This window comes from Columba livia, chromosome 3 (assembly GCF_036013475.1).
Source record: "Columba livia isolate bColLiv1 breed racing homer chromosome 3, bColLiv1.pat.W.v2, whole genome shotgun sequence".
Lineage (NCBI taxonomy): Eukaryota > Metazoa > Chordata > Aves > Columbiformes > Columbidae > Columba > Columba livia.
The window spans coordinates 87,176,234-87,190,093 of record NC_088604.1 but is presented as its reverse complement, the minus strand read 5'-3'; the positions used below and the strand labels follow the sequence as shown (position 1 = coordinate 87,190,093).

At 52.9% G+C, this 13,860-nt stretch overlaps 1 protein-coding gene across 4 annotated transcripts; it reads left to right on the top strand.

The window, feature by feature from the left end:
* Positions 1-84: 84 nt before the first annotated feature.
* Positions 85-12,160, top strand: GTPBP2 (GTP binding protein 2). Of its 4 annotated transcripts, none has more exons than XM_065058064.1 (12): positions 85-222; positions 3,606-3,632; positions 4,275-4,459; positions 4,765-4,873; positions 5,396-5,593; positions 5,872-6,046; positions 6,676-6,895; positions 7,350-7,485; positions 7,896-7,954; positions 8,863-9,034; positions 9,313-9,477; positions 9,888-12,160. In XM_065058064.1, the coding sequence occupies exons 3-12, from the start codon at positions 4,326-4,328 to the stop codon at positions 10,083-10,085; spliced, it is 1,566 nt and encodes a 521-aa protein (XP_064914136.1). In that variant the 5' UTR covers positions 85-222; positions 3,606-3,632; positions 4,275-4,325; the 3' UTR covers positions 10,086-12,160. The 4 variants fall into 4 exon arrangements, with proteins under 4 accessions (XP_064914136.1, XP_021145136.1, XP_064914135.1 ...); XM_021289461.2 differs by lacking the exon at positions 85-222 and adding an exon at positions 261-499; XM_065058062.1 differs by lacking the exon at positions 85-222 and adding an exon at positions 1,002-1,277.
* Positions 12,161-13,860: the final 1,700 nt, after the last annotated feature.

Genomic DNA, 13,860 nt, shown 5'->3' with positions numbered 1-13,860 from the left:
CTGCCTCTTGTAGGGCTGCCCAGGGGGCTCCGGAAAACAGGTCAACTGGCTCCCCCAGCTGCGTGCTGGGGCCCGGCCAGCGCACTCCCGCGAAGTGCGCGGCAGTGAGGAGGCAAAGCCCCGCCGGCCGCCGCTGAGCTTCCTCCGCCCGGCAGCCCTGTCGGCTCCGGTCCCTGGCAGAGGAACCGCCTTGGCCCCGCGGCGGGGAGGCGGGGGCGTGCGGTGAGTGCGAGCTGCCGTGTTTGGAAACAACGTGGCCGCAGCCCCATTGGGTGCAGCCTCCAAAACACGGCGAGAGGCGGGCGGTCCCTGCCGGCGGGTGGCGGGAGGAGCCGCTCCCCGGCGAGCTGACTTTACAGCAGCCTCGGCTGCCTGTTGACAGCGCCAGACAGCGTGAGAGCTTCACAAACACTGGTCAAGCGTAGGGCCCTTCCCCGGGGGTGCGGTGGAGAAAAACGAGGCTTCGTGGTGGTGGTACTGGAGACCGGCAAAGCACACGGTGAGGGACGCGGGGCACGGCAGGAGGGGCTTTTGCTGTTGCCCCCGTCAGCAGGAGCGTAAGGCGTCCTTGGGGAAAGCTGCGCACCGGGCTGCTGCCGCCGCCGTGTAGTTACGAGGTGCCTCCAATGCCAAACACCTTTACAAACACTCCGGCTCCCCCACGCCAGTCAGAATGGGTGCAGATAGTTTGCTGTCACTGAACAGGGAACCTGGGGCTCTGCCCCGTCGCAAAGCCTGTGAGCCGCCAAAGGGGAAGCCCGCGGGCACCGGCAGATCCTGGAGGGCAGGGCCGGGAGGGCGGCGTTGCCCGCCGCGGCCGCCAGGCGGCGCTCCACCCAGCGGACTCCAACTCCCGCCCGCCCCCGCGGAGGGAGCCCGTACGGAGCCAGCGGGGTGCGCCGCGGGGCACGCCGGGAGCGGTAGTTCCGGGCGGGCGCGCTGGGAGCTGTAGGCGGGCTGGACTCGGTTTCCCGTGGCGCCGCGCGGCGGTTTCTGACGCGGGTACCGGGGCAGCGGGGCCGGGGAGGGGAGCCCGGGCGGGAGCGGGTGCCGAGCGGGCGCCGCACCAGGGCGGCGGGGCCGCGCCGCTCGCCATGGACTCCCGGGTGTCGGAGCTGTTCGGGGGCTGCTGCCGGCCGGCGGGCGGCGGGGCGGGCGGGGCGCTGCGGGGTCGCGGGGGGCCCGCGCCCGGCGGCGGCGGCGGCTCGAAAGCGAAGAAGAAGAACGGGCGGAGCCGGGGGGGGAAGGCCAACAACCCGCCGTACCTGCCACCCGAGGTGAGCTTCCCCGGCCGGGCCCATGGTCGCCGCGTCCCGTCAGCCGCGGAGGGGGTGGTCCCCCCGCCCCGGGCCCTGGCGCCGCGGAGGCCCGGGCCGCCCCTGTCAGGGGCGGGGGGCGCCGCCGTTGCGGGGCTGGAGAGGGCGGAGGGAAGGTCGCCCCCGAGCGGCTCGGTGAGACGTGGGCTCGCTGCCCCGCGCCCTGGCAGGTTTGGTCGCGGGTCAGGCTGGAGAGGCTTGTGAAGAGGCTCCGTGGAGGGTCCTGGCGATGCTGGTGCAGGTTCGAGCCGGGGTCGGGCTGCCCGGCGGGGGGCTCTGCAGCCGGCAGCCCCGGGAGTGGTGTGCCCGCCTGCCCTGATCTCTGTGCTCGGGTTTGACGTGGCAGCGCACAGTGTTTGTGCCCCCAGTGCCAGAGAGCTCCCTGCGTGGTCCACCAAACCCTGCCCATCAGTAGCATCCCACTGCCTGACATCCGTGGGTGCTTTACTGTCAGGGAGCTAAAGAGCTTCGGAAATAAAGCTTTGCTCAACTTGTAGTCACAAGCGTCCTGTTCGCATCTTTCCCTGAGAGCTGATCTGGTGGGTGTAAGTCCCTTCCCAGCTGCCAAACTCATTGACGTAGCTCAGCAGGTTCTAGTGACTCCCTTCCCAGCTAATTTGGCAATTGTTTTCTTATATAGAAACGCAGACGGTACTGATGGAGTGCAACACGTTTGCCTCTTGCAGCAGGAAAAAATGTCATTGGTAGTAAGTGAGTTTGTTGATCAGGCAGTTGGCACCATGCTAATACGACTGCCACTGTGGGGCATTGCATTGCCCCGGAGTCAATCGCTTGGCTCCACTCGGTGAGCTTTCTGTAAAATGTATAAGAATCTGTGCTGGAGGGAGCAATTCCTCCACAAGGCAGGGCTGTGACACTTGGCAAGAAGGGAAAACAGTGCTTTGTTACTGTTAGATCTCCATGGGCAGGATTGTCCCCAGCAGCTGCTGTTTAGTTTTTGTTCTTTCAGCTGGAGGCTGGACAGCCCCCTGTGGTTTCAGCACAGCTTCCTCTCCCCAGCTGCCCTGTGCAGTATGTGGCCTGGCAAGTCTAGGCTTGTTGCTTTTCTAGTCTCAGCTGACTTGAAAGAGACCCACCCCCTTATTTAGAGGACAGTGCAATATGTGAATGCAGTGTTCCTCCTAGAGCTAGAAAGCTGGCAGATGGTAAGAGAGGAAAGCCTTCCTTTTCTCATTGCATAGCTCTGGTGCCTGAGAGCTGAGCTGACAATTCAGAACTTCCCTCTGTTGGCCTTTTGCCACCCTAAACACTGCTGTGGTTAGGAGCTGAGCTGTAAGGCAAGGAGAAGGCTGTTGCCTCTCCTGACATGCAAACTGGTGTCTGGAGGAAAAGGAAGTGCTTAGTGTTGGTAGCTTGATTTAGTCTGTCAGAGTACTTGGCTTCCTGCAGGCTCCAGCCCTTTCTCAGTGGTCCTTAGACTGAATCAGTGGGAAAGTTATTTCAATATGTTCTCTTCAGAAGCTGAAGCCTGTTGGAGTTGGAGTGGGCTTGACGAGTACCTGGGCCTTTCTGGTTTGGGCTGTGACAATCCATTCTGGCTCCAGCCCTTCCTGGCAAAGTTCTCCTGAGCATGTTGTGCACAGCCAGCCACAATCAGGTCTGGGTCTCCAGAACTGCCAAGCCAGTGACCAGCTTGCTGGACTTGAAAGAAGTCAGTAGCTTGCTTCTTTATGTTTGTAGTCCTTCTCTCTTGCAGAGAGAAGATATGCAAGTATATGAGAAGATGTCACTGAAAAAATAATTGAGTGAGTGAGGGTATCAGTGTGCAGGATAGGAGACAGCAACTTTTGATCCCGGTCCCCTGATTCTGTGCACATTAGGTGGATGGAAGCTGCTGGGTAGGGTGGGAGTGGGATGCTGTGGGTGACAGTATAGGTCATGGATGGGTGACGGGGGAGACTTTTGATCATCTGCTGGCCTGTGCCTTTTTGAAACTGGAACTCTCTCTCTGTGACTGTTAGATGGCCCTATTCTTTACTGACAGTAAAACCCCCAAAAGCAGTATTACCCCCTGTGTCACTCTCTAGTTTTATCCTCTGGTTTTCATCATGTGGGATGCAAACAGCAGAAACAAACCTAAAGTAAGTTCCAGTTGAGCATAGGAATGAATGGTGGAAGAGGCTGTGACCTAACACAGTGTATTTCAGCCATTTTTCCTCTCTCTGAAACTGCCAGCACGAGCTGTAGAGTATCTTGGCAGCTGATGCCTATAGCAGTTCCTGCTGGCACAACATCTAACCTTTCTGTCTTGTTTCATTCTCTGACCAGGCAGAAGATGGAAACATCGAGTACAAGGTGAGCCTTTTGAGGTTGCAAAAGGAGGTCTTCCTCCCAGAGGGTTATTTTGCAGTGAGTAACTTCACTGTCACAAGACAGCACATGGGGAGCATGTCCGAGGAAGAGACAGAAATGTGGACACTGTAGTAAGGAACTCTCAGTCATCTTTCATGCCTCTGTGCCTAGTAATACCCCGTATGATGAGCTGCAAGAGTTTTGTCACAGTACTCATTTTTAGGAAACTGTTTTAGGAGATGAGACCCACTGCATCTTTACTGAAATCTTCCTTTCAAGAGAGAGCTGCACGTGTCCCTGATAATAGTTTTTCACTTTCTTGTGGCTGTTGTGCCCTTTGCACTTACTTGGCTCCTGTGTCATAGATAGGTCCCACAGCACTTTCTTTACCCCCCCAGCAGGCAGCGTACAGATCCCTTTGGCAAGGTGCAGGCAAGTTCTGCTACCATATGTGGTACATTTGTGAAACCCTTTCTCACCTGTCCTACGGCTTCTGTGCAGACACTGACTTGGGCTGTGTTTTCTAGAAGCGGGTCAGAGTTGGAGGCATTGCTTCATGGTGTGGGGTTAGGGAGCTGCTGGCTTGGGCAATGGGATTCCCTCAGCATCCAGGCTGTGGCTATAACTACCTCCTCTGTTAAACAGCTAAAGCTAGTGAATCCCTCGCAATATCGCTTTGAGCACCTGGTGACACAGATGAAGTGGCGACTACAAGAAGGCCGAGGTGAGGCCGTCTATCAGATCGGCGTGGAGGACAATGGGCTGCTGGTGGGCCTCTCAGAGGAAGAGATGCGTGCCTCGCTCAAGACACTGCGCCGTATGGCAGAGAAGTACGTGTTCCCTTTCATCTGCAGGACCCACAGGCATAAACAGCCTCCAGTAGAGAGGCTTGGCCCCAGGATTTCCCTGAGGAGCCAGTGGCTCCATTCTACAAGCGCTTGTATGACTAAAATTCCCTCATCATGAGGCTCTGGAAATAGGAAGGCAGTTATAGGGCTTTTGGCTGGAAGCTGGAGGCTCCTTCCCTGCTATCCCCAGCTTTCATCCCATTCACTTTGCCAGCGGTTATTCTAGAGGCGCAAGAGCTGCTGAGTACAGGCGTGTGTCTCACTCCTTCCTTTCGTGTTTTTGGCAGGGTTGGAGCTGACATTACGGTGCTACGGGAGAGGGAAGTCGATTACGACAGTGACGTTCCAAGGAAGATAACGGAGGTGCTTGTCCGAAAGGTGCCTGACAACCAGCAGGTAGGGACCTGTGACTTGGCTGTCCTCTCCTGCTGGAGACTTGGAGGCTTCATACAAGCAGCTTCCTTTTGGGATGGGAGCCCAAACCCTAGAGGCACTTTGTCATCTGCCCATAGCAGATGTTTTAAAGAGCTGTTGGAGAGAGACTTGATAATGCTTTTCATCTCCAAGATTGTGGTTGAGGAAGATACCAGTAGGGGAGATTGCCTGGATTAGAGGTGAAAAATTATTTCACTTCTACAGCAACAGTTCTGATGCAGGCCAGCGTGCAAACAAGGAAGGATTTAGAGTTCTTGCTGCAGCAAATCACCTTTTTTTCTGTTATCAAAGCCCGATGTGTCACATCACAACTCCTGGGCAGTGTTTTGATGGTAGTAAGAGCAGAATCTAAGCAAGATTACACTGCACAGTGTTCATCATGGAGAAAAGCTCTCTGAGGCACATCTCCACTGCTATGTAGTTTTTCATGCACACCCAGCACAGCAGTGGTTAAGTTTTGTGATTTCTCTGTTCTTCCTGTAGTTCTTAGACCTGCGAGTAGCTGTTCTGGGGAATGTGGACTCAGGGAAGTCAACCCTGTTGGGTGTCCTAACACAAGGAGAGCTGGACAACGGGCGGGGCAGAGCACGCCTCAACCTCTTCCGGCACCTCCATGAAATCCAATCAGGAAGAACATCAAGCATCAGCTTTGAGATCCTTGGCTTCAACAGCAAAGGAGAGGTGAGAGAGTGTGCTGCTGAACTCAAAAAGCTGGAGAACAGGACTGCCTTCCTGTTACAACTGTGAGTGGGACACAAGGAAAGAGAGGTGGTACAGCTCAGTGTCCCTTTAGCTGAACCTGAGTGCTACTTGCCTGTTTGCAACAGAAGTTGTTTCTTGCACCCATGGTGAATGATCTCTCCTCACTAATTCTGAGGTCAAAGTGGATAGATAAGAGCTGGCTTTTCTTCACTTGCCTGCTGGGGCTCCTTTTCTCACCAAGTCCTTATGTTCCTCAGGTGGTGAATTACAGTGACTCCCGAACAGCAGAAGAGATCTGTGAGAGTTCTTCCAAAATGATCACTTTCATTGACCTGGCTGGTCACCACAAGTATCTGAAAACAACCATCTTTGGCCTCACCAGCTACTGCCCAGACTTTGCTATGCTGGTGGTTAGTGCCAACACCGGCATTGGTGAGTGTTGCCTTGCCTGTGTGGATTGACAGCAGTGGAGAATGGAGGGAGTGGGTCCTTGTTAGTTGGGAACAGTTGTCAGAAAAAAAATATTAGTTTGGAAGCATCTTTTGAGTTTTTGTAAGCCTTTGAGTGCCTGGGAGGGGAACAGAGCTGGGATCCTCTTACCAGCTGTAGACCTCATTAAACTGTACCCTGGGCAGACAGGCTTCATTTGGAATTTGAGGCAGTGTTAGGAAAAACAAAACAAAACTAAACTAAACCTTTGACATATTCTTAGGGATGCTGAATCCTAAAGCCTTGTAAGAAGGCAGTTGGAATTCTCCCACATCTTTCTTTGACATTTTTGTGGCTGTTTTCTGGCAAACTCTTGCCCAAGAATGAAAACTACTGCATCTTTCTGAAGCAAACAGATCAGTCACAAAAATTCTTGGTGGTTTTTGTTTTTCTGGACTGATGTTTGGTTTTGTTTAAAATAATAGTTTTGCTTTTTCATTGCCTGATGAACTAAGCAGTTAGGGTGAAATCTCTTGAGTGGGCCTGTGGGAGAGCCAGGAGACATAGCTGTGCCAAATACAAGCAACAGTGGTGACTGCTAGTGCACCTACACTCTCACTTGTCTCCTGCAGCAGGCACAACGCGAGAGCACTTGGGCTTGGCCATGGCCCTCAAGGTCCCCTTCTTCATTGTCATCAGCAAAGTTGACTTGTGTTCAAAAGCCACTGTGGAACGGACAGTGAAGCAGCTGGAAAGAATACTGAAGCAGCCAGGCTGCAACAAGCTCCCCCTGCTTGTGAACTCAGATGACGATGCTGTTACAGCAGCACAGCAGTTTGCACAGTCTCCCAAGTAAGGGACTATTCCTTTCTTCTGCTGGGAGCAGGCAGTTCAGATGGGGCTGCTGTGTGGAGCTGGGGAAGGTGGACCATGGCGGGGCAACCACAACTTGAACATCTTGGATTCTCATGAGTTTTCCAACCCTTGCTTTGTCTGAGAAGGCATTTTCACCTCCCAGGCCTTTTTCTGTGCTCTAGGAGCAGAAGGTGCCCAAGGCTGCACTGGAGTTACTTCTCCATGATAGAAGTGTGGGTTGGCAGGGGACTGGTGCCTTGACCAACCACAGAGCCATGGGTTACTGCAGAGCTGTACCTAGCCCTAGCCCTAGTACCTGTGCCCTCCTACTCTGGAAATTTATCTTTGTAGTCTCTTTCTTCTTGCTGGATTGGGTCAGTCCAGAGTTCCAGCTACATTATGCAGCTGTGCTCTGGCATTCTGCTTATTCCTCTCTATTTGTGTCTGACAGCATCACCCCAATCTTCACACTGTCCAGTGTGTCTGGGGAGAACCTGGATCTCTTAAAAGTCTTCCTCAACATCCTCCCTCCACTTACCAACAGTAAAGAGCAGGAAGAATTAATGCAGCAACTCACAGAGTTTCAGGTATGTAAGTATAGTTTGTTTCTAGTTCTGGTACTGCACTCATTGCTGTGATGTGTGACAAACATCCCAGGGCTCTAGAAACTGTGGGATGTGGTGACTCCGGGAGACTATCGGGAGACATTAAAGAGAGGACTCACTCCTTGTAAAAAGCCTCTTAGGCTGGGCTCTCTCCTAACCAAGGGATACCCATGTCAGGGATAAGATTGTTTCTCTGGTTGCCACTTAAAAGGCAGAGGTTCCTCTAATGGGCAGGTAGTGGGAGCTGGCAAAACCTCTGACATGGTGTCAACACCATCTGATGACCAGCAGAGAGCTCACCTCCCTCCACACAAGTAGCAAGCACCTTGTTCTCATTCTGGAGTGCTGTTTCACAGCTGTCTGAGCAGGTTATTCTTGTTGCCTTGCTGCAGGTCGATGAAATTTATACTGTGCCAGAGGTGGGGACTGTTGTGGGAGGAACTCTGTCAAGGTAAGTGAGGCCACAAGAGCGGGTGTGAATTGTGGCTAGAGTTCCCACAAGGTTAGAGTCACCAACCGCAGATGGACGCAGTGCGAGGCTCAGTCCTGACCGCTGCCAGGTGACTGACCAAGTGAGGGCAAAGCCCTCCAGGGTATTGAGTGGTGCCATAAGCAAACCATTGGTCATGTGGTAGCAAGCAGGGACTCTGCTCTAATCTTGCTGGATTAGGAATAGGACCTATAGTGTGCTGAAGAAAGGCGTGCTGGCACCCAGAGTTGGCAGAGGTTATCCATGATCCCAAGGCGTTGCTTTCCTCCTTCCTTAAGCGGGGGTAGGAAATGTAAAGACCAAGTCCTCTAATTCCAGCAGAGGTTAACTGCATGCTACCCCATGAGAAGGCATCTGTCATAGAATCATAGAATGGATTGATTTGGCAGGAACCTTAAACATCATCTAGTTCCAATCCCCCTGCCATGGGCAGGAACACCTTCCACTAGACCAGGTTGCTCAAAGCCCCATCCAGCCTGGCTTTGAACACTTCCAGAGATGGGGCATTCACATATGTCCCTCAGTGTTTGGGAGTGATCAGAGCAGTTTGGCTACCAGCACATGCACACAAAGCAGGTGTCAGCTGCAGTCTCTCCAGCAGAAACAATGCAGTGTGGCAGAGCACTGGTGACAGAATGGCCCCTGTCTGAGGGGTATCTGGTGTTCTTAGGAGTGATAGTGTGACTTTTGGTCCTGCTGTAGGAAATCCCTCTTCCCACCAGCTATGCATCCCTGTTAGTTAGTCCTGAGTAAGAGTCCAGGGACACTCACCTCCTTGGCCCTAGAAAGTTTGTGCAGGTTGATCTTGGAGAGTGAAATTTCTTCCTTGTCTCTTGATGAACTCTGTCCTGCTCCTCTGCCCCGGGCAGTGGGATCTGCCGAGAAGGGGAGAACCTGGTGGTTGGTCCCACTGACGACGGGAAGTTCCTTCGTCTGAAAGTGTGCAGTATCCAACGCAACCGCTCAGCCTGCCGTGTGCTGCGGGCTGGGCAGGCAGCCACACTGGCCCTCGGACCCTTCGACCGCTCCCTGCTGCGCAAGGTGAGTCCTGCTGTTGGCAGGTTGCTTGCTGGTCTGGTGAGCAAGACTGGAGGCTTCCCCGGAGATCCCCAATTGATAGGGTGGGAACAAAGCAGAGACTTTTGCAGGAAACTTACTGGAAGGAGAGGAAACGGCCAGGCTATGAAGCGGGATGAGTACAAGGCTGAGAATGGGATGCAAGCCCAAGTCGCAGAGTGGAGATGTGTTTGTGGTTTGGGGGGTTGTGCAGAAGCAAGAGTACTGGCCCTAACTGGTCTGAGCTTTGGGTTGTTGTGCAGGGCATGGTCATGGTGAGCCCAGAAATGAACCCCACCATCTGCTCAGTGTTTGAAGCCGAGATCGTGCTTTTGTTCCATGCCACGACTTTCCGGAAGGGGTTTCAGGTGACGGTGCACGTGGGGAATGTGCGACAGACTGCTATTGTAGAGAAGATCCATGGAAAGGTAGGCATAGGAATAAAGAGGAGGAGGGTGGACCTCCCTGTGGGGCCCCTTGGGTAAAGCTAGGGGCTACTGGTACCTTGAGTAGCTCTGTCCCTTCCTAGGAGCATGCTCCACCCCTTTATCCTGCCCATTTGGTTGGTTTTCCTCCCAACATGTTAAAGAATTCCCTTGTCACAAAACAATCTGCATGATGGACTACAGCAAAACTATGAAGGGAGGTGAACTCTCCATTCTCCAGATCCTGTGTCTTCCTGTCTGCCCCTATGCATACAATAATGAGAAGAGCTCAAGGAACACAGTCTGAAGGAGGCAACCTGCTCATTTGCCTCATCTTCTTAGCATCCACATGTACCTCCCCTGCATACATCAATATGGTAGATGGGTCTAAGCTCTCTTCTTTTTCTCTTCAGGACAAGCTGCGGACAGGAGAGAAGGCAGTCGTCCGTTTCAGGTTCATCAAGCATCCTGAATACTTGAAGATCGGAGCCAAGCTGCTTTTCCGTGAAGGAGTCACCAAAGGCATTGGGCATGTCACTGACCTCCAAGCCATCACCACCAAAGAAAACGGCCTGGAGGAGTCCCTGGGGCCTGGACAGCTGAGCTTCTGACTACAACTAGGTCAGAGAGATCTCCACTCACCAGCAAGCTGGGAGAAGGATGGAAGCTCCCGTGGCTCTCTGAACGATGCCTGGAGCTGCTGCTTTCCCGTTCTAGCGTGGGTGTCCCTCCTCCGCATCGTGAGATGGAGCCTGAGAGAGTTTCTTGCATTCAGTGCCGTACCTGGAGCGAGTTAAGCATGTTCTCCGCGTTGCCTGCAGCTTCTGTTACCCTGCCCTCCTTCAGAATAGATCAGAGGTACCTGCAGACCTGGGCAGGCAAGTTCTGGCTTTGTTTACTGTTTGAAAATTATTGGTTGGGAGGAGCAGAACCCTTGAAGACTAGCAGTGAAGGGATATTTTGCCATCTCCGACGCAAGATCTGGTTCCATTTCTGCTCTCTGAGTACTGGGTTGATAACAATCCTTTCTTGAGTTATCCTGCAGCACATCCCTCTGGGCAGGGGATGGAAGAGGCCCTGCTACCCACAGCAGGAACTTGGTTGAACCTCTCAAAATGCATTCAGGATGCTTTTTAACCGTTTTAATCTTGGTTTGTGTGTTGGTTTTGCATTACTCCAATCTGAGTGTCTTACTGTTGGACAAGTGTCCTGTTCCCCACTCACACATACACACTCCTTCAGCACCCTGCTTTCTGACTCCTGGGAAGCTGTGGCTGCTCCGAGTGGCACAGCTTCCCACTGTAACGGCATAAAGGCCGAGTTTGTACTCGCATCTGTTCCTTGCAGCACCTGGTGAGGTGGCCGTTCTGTGGAGCAGAGCGGGGCCTGGGCCTGTGCTGGCCTGGGCAGCTTGTTTCCATGAATGTTTGGCTGACAGTGTCACCTGCATAGTGGCAGCAGTGGTTTGCAGTAGGCTCCCTGCTGTGGCTGTCCCAGGGCCCAGCCCAGCTTGCACCTCACATGCTTGCCTTAACGTGTGAGGAGGACAGTCTGCGTTACTGACACAACACCAGGCGACTTCTGATGTTTAGATGTGATTTGACAGTGGCATGATTTTATTTCTGTTTCTCCTTGAGAAAGACTTATTTTTCTTTCCCATGCCACTGGGGTTTGTTGTCAGCAGAAAGCTGATGTTGCCGGCAAGGACTCTGTGCACAAAGAGCGGAGCATGTTTGTCTCCTGCTCACTGTCATGCAGCTCCCCTGTGGGACTGTTACTCCAGGCCGCTCACAGCCTGGAGTGTGCAGCAGGGGCTGTACAGCTGTACATACGCTTTTGTTTGTATTGTTGACTGTTAGACCAAATGTGTCTGCTCTGTGCAACATGGCATGGTGGCCTGCCAGCCCTAACCAAAGAGAAGGGCGAGGGCCTGTGATAGCACTTGGACACCCAAACAGCCCTTCTGCTGTCCTGAGAGCAAGTTCTGCTTCTGGGTAGCTGACACAGGCAATGCCTGTGGGGCCACACGGCCTGTGCTCATCTGCGAATGTCTCGAAGCAGTGCACTCCACTGTGCTGGGCTCCAGCAGGTGGGGAGGTGGTAGCTGCACCCTGCAAAGAGCATGCTAAGGTGTGGGGAAGGCTGTGAAATGGTGGTGTATATGAAGGGATTCAAAGGCAGCTCAGGAGTGACCTGTCTCTTGTGGGGAGCACTGATCCAGCTGAAAATTGAAAATCTGTTTCTTCCGCATTGTCACAGCAGCGAAAAGGAGCCATTGGCTCAGGGTCGCTATTCAAGCAGGATCACTCTTTCTTTCCATTCTGACAGTGGTCTGGGTGTTACAGTGATATTTTCTTTCACCCATGCCTGCAAGAGCGACAGGCCCAGCTGCCAGCAAGCTCTTCCCTTTGGTGCTAGTGGGTCACAAAGAAAGCTGTCTGGGGGGTGCAAGCTGTTTGCAGCAGCCCTGGCATTTTGTGCCCCAAAATGGGCACGGGGTTCTGTGACCTCTGAAATAGCTGATGGCTGGTCTCACCTCATCCCTGCCATCTGTGGCATGACTGTTCTTGGTGCCATGCTCTTCATAATTGCTGTTTTGTTGTCTTTAATTTTTCTAGTGCTTGGGGTTGTCCGTGTTCCCCAAGCATCTATATATAAATGTACAGAATAAAGATGTTTTATTGAGCTTGCTGGCTGAGTTGTACAATGAGTGAAGGTAGAGCTGTGCTTTTACCCTGCTGCCCTTGGAGCAGGGTCACGGTTAGAGATGGCTGCCCTTCACCCCCTTCCTAAGCTTCCTGCATTCAGCGCTATAAATACCATCGTGTGGCGTGGAAGGAATGCACGCACGCGGCTGTTTACAACCGGGCTCTCCTGGCTTATCTGAGCAAGCCTGAGTGTGCAGCCTGGGGTGACAGGCAGCCACGTCACCCTGAGCACAGCACTTGGGGCTGTTGTGGGCAGAACAGGCTGTGGTGAGTGCTTCCTCACAGCCACAAATTCCCCCAGGCCTAATTAAAGGGATGCTTTTTAGGGCACACATCTAAGTGGTGGTTTGGTTTTAAAATAGCTTCAACCTGATCAAGGGGTCTGCAACTGCCTTCTCTCCATGAGAACAACTCATTCCCTTGGGACAAGCAGCGACAGAATGGCTTCCCTGTGGAGGTGACTTGTGCCACTGAGGGGATTTGCTTGTTCTCAACTTGTTTTTGTGTCAGGTAGTGGCATCTGCAGAGTCCAGTCCTGCCAGACACCTAGGAAATGAGACATGCTGCTGTCACAGGAGCGTGAGGCAACCCTGCCAGACTGGTTTCTATTTCTCTTTATGTGAGGACTTTGGGAAATTTGTCACTTTACAACATGAAGACTGTTATTAATGGGAGTGACTCTGTAATTTCTTTCCCTGCTGATTAGCAGCAGAGCTGCATGCACCAGAATGAGCTGCTTGTGCTTCCTGGAATCTCGCAACAACTGTGTTGTCAAGTACTAGATGCCGCCTGACAGCAACATAGCAGCTTCCCAGCACAGCTTGTCTGCTGAAAGGAGAGCAACTCAACAGCTACAAGGAGGATGGCACAGTTCAGGAAAGAAGGGGAAACAGTACATGCAAATGCAACTGCATTTTGCATCATTATTTGTTGCCTGAAAGGCTCTCTCGCCCTGCTCAGGGAGGGGAAGCGTGCAGCTGATGAAACACTCTGTAAAGCACGTTTCCAAACTCCACCCAGCACTGCCTTGACGTGGCAGGTTCCTCCACACACACACACCACACACACCACGCCCCCAGTCCTAAAGCTGAGTTCAAATTATTGGCAGCAGCACTTCCTGGAAAGAGGCCAGCAGGTTGCAGGCAGTGGTGTATTAAGGAGCTGAGCCCTGCCAGGCAGCTGAGGGCAAGCTCCTCTCTTGCCCTGGAACCAGTCTCATACCTCTATGATATTCTGCTTTGTTGGCTCTGTTGAACATTGTGGAGCACTGGGGTAGTGACTCTGATGTGAACTGTGGCCCAGAGAGCTGAAGAAGTTATTTAGCAGAGCACAATCACAACAGATGCCTGTCATCAAGTTGCATGTTGTATCACCAGGAGTCTGGGAAGGAGGAAAAATGTGCTTATACACGCTGTAATGGAGTAAAGCTTTCACAGAGCGCTGTGTGACATCCCTTCTCGAAAGACTCTAGCAGTGGACTGTTTATGTATCAATGGCAATTATCAGGAACTAGTGTTGCAATTTCAATAATCCCACCAACAAGCATGCCGCTGCAGCTCCAGCTTCCTCAGATCTCATTTGACAGGAGCAGCTTTTCCCACGCACTCCAGAGCTGGTGATAAGCATCAAGCTAAGGCCTGCTACACAGAGGGAAGTGCCAGGCTGTCTTTAACGAAAA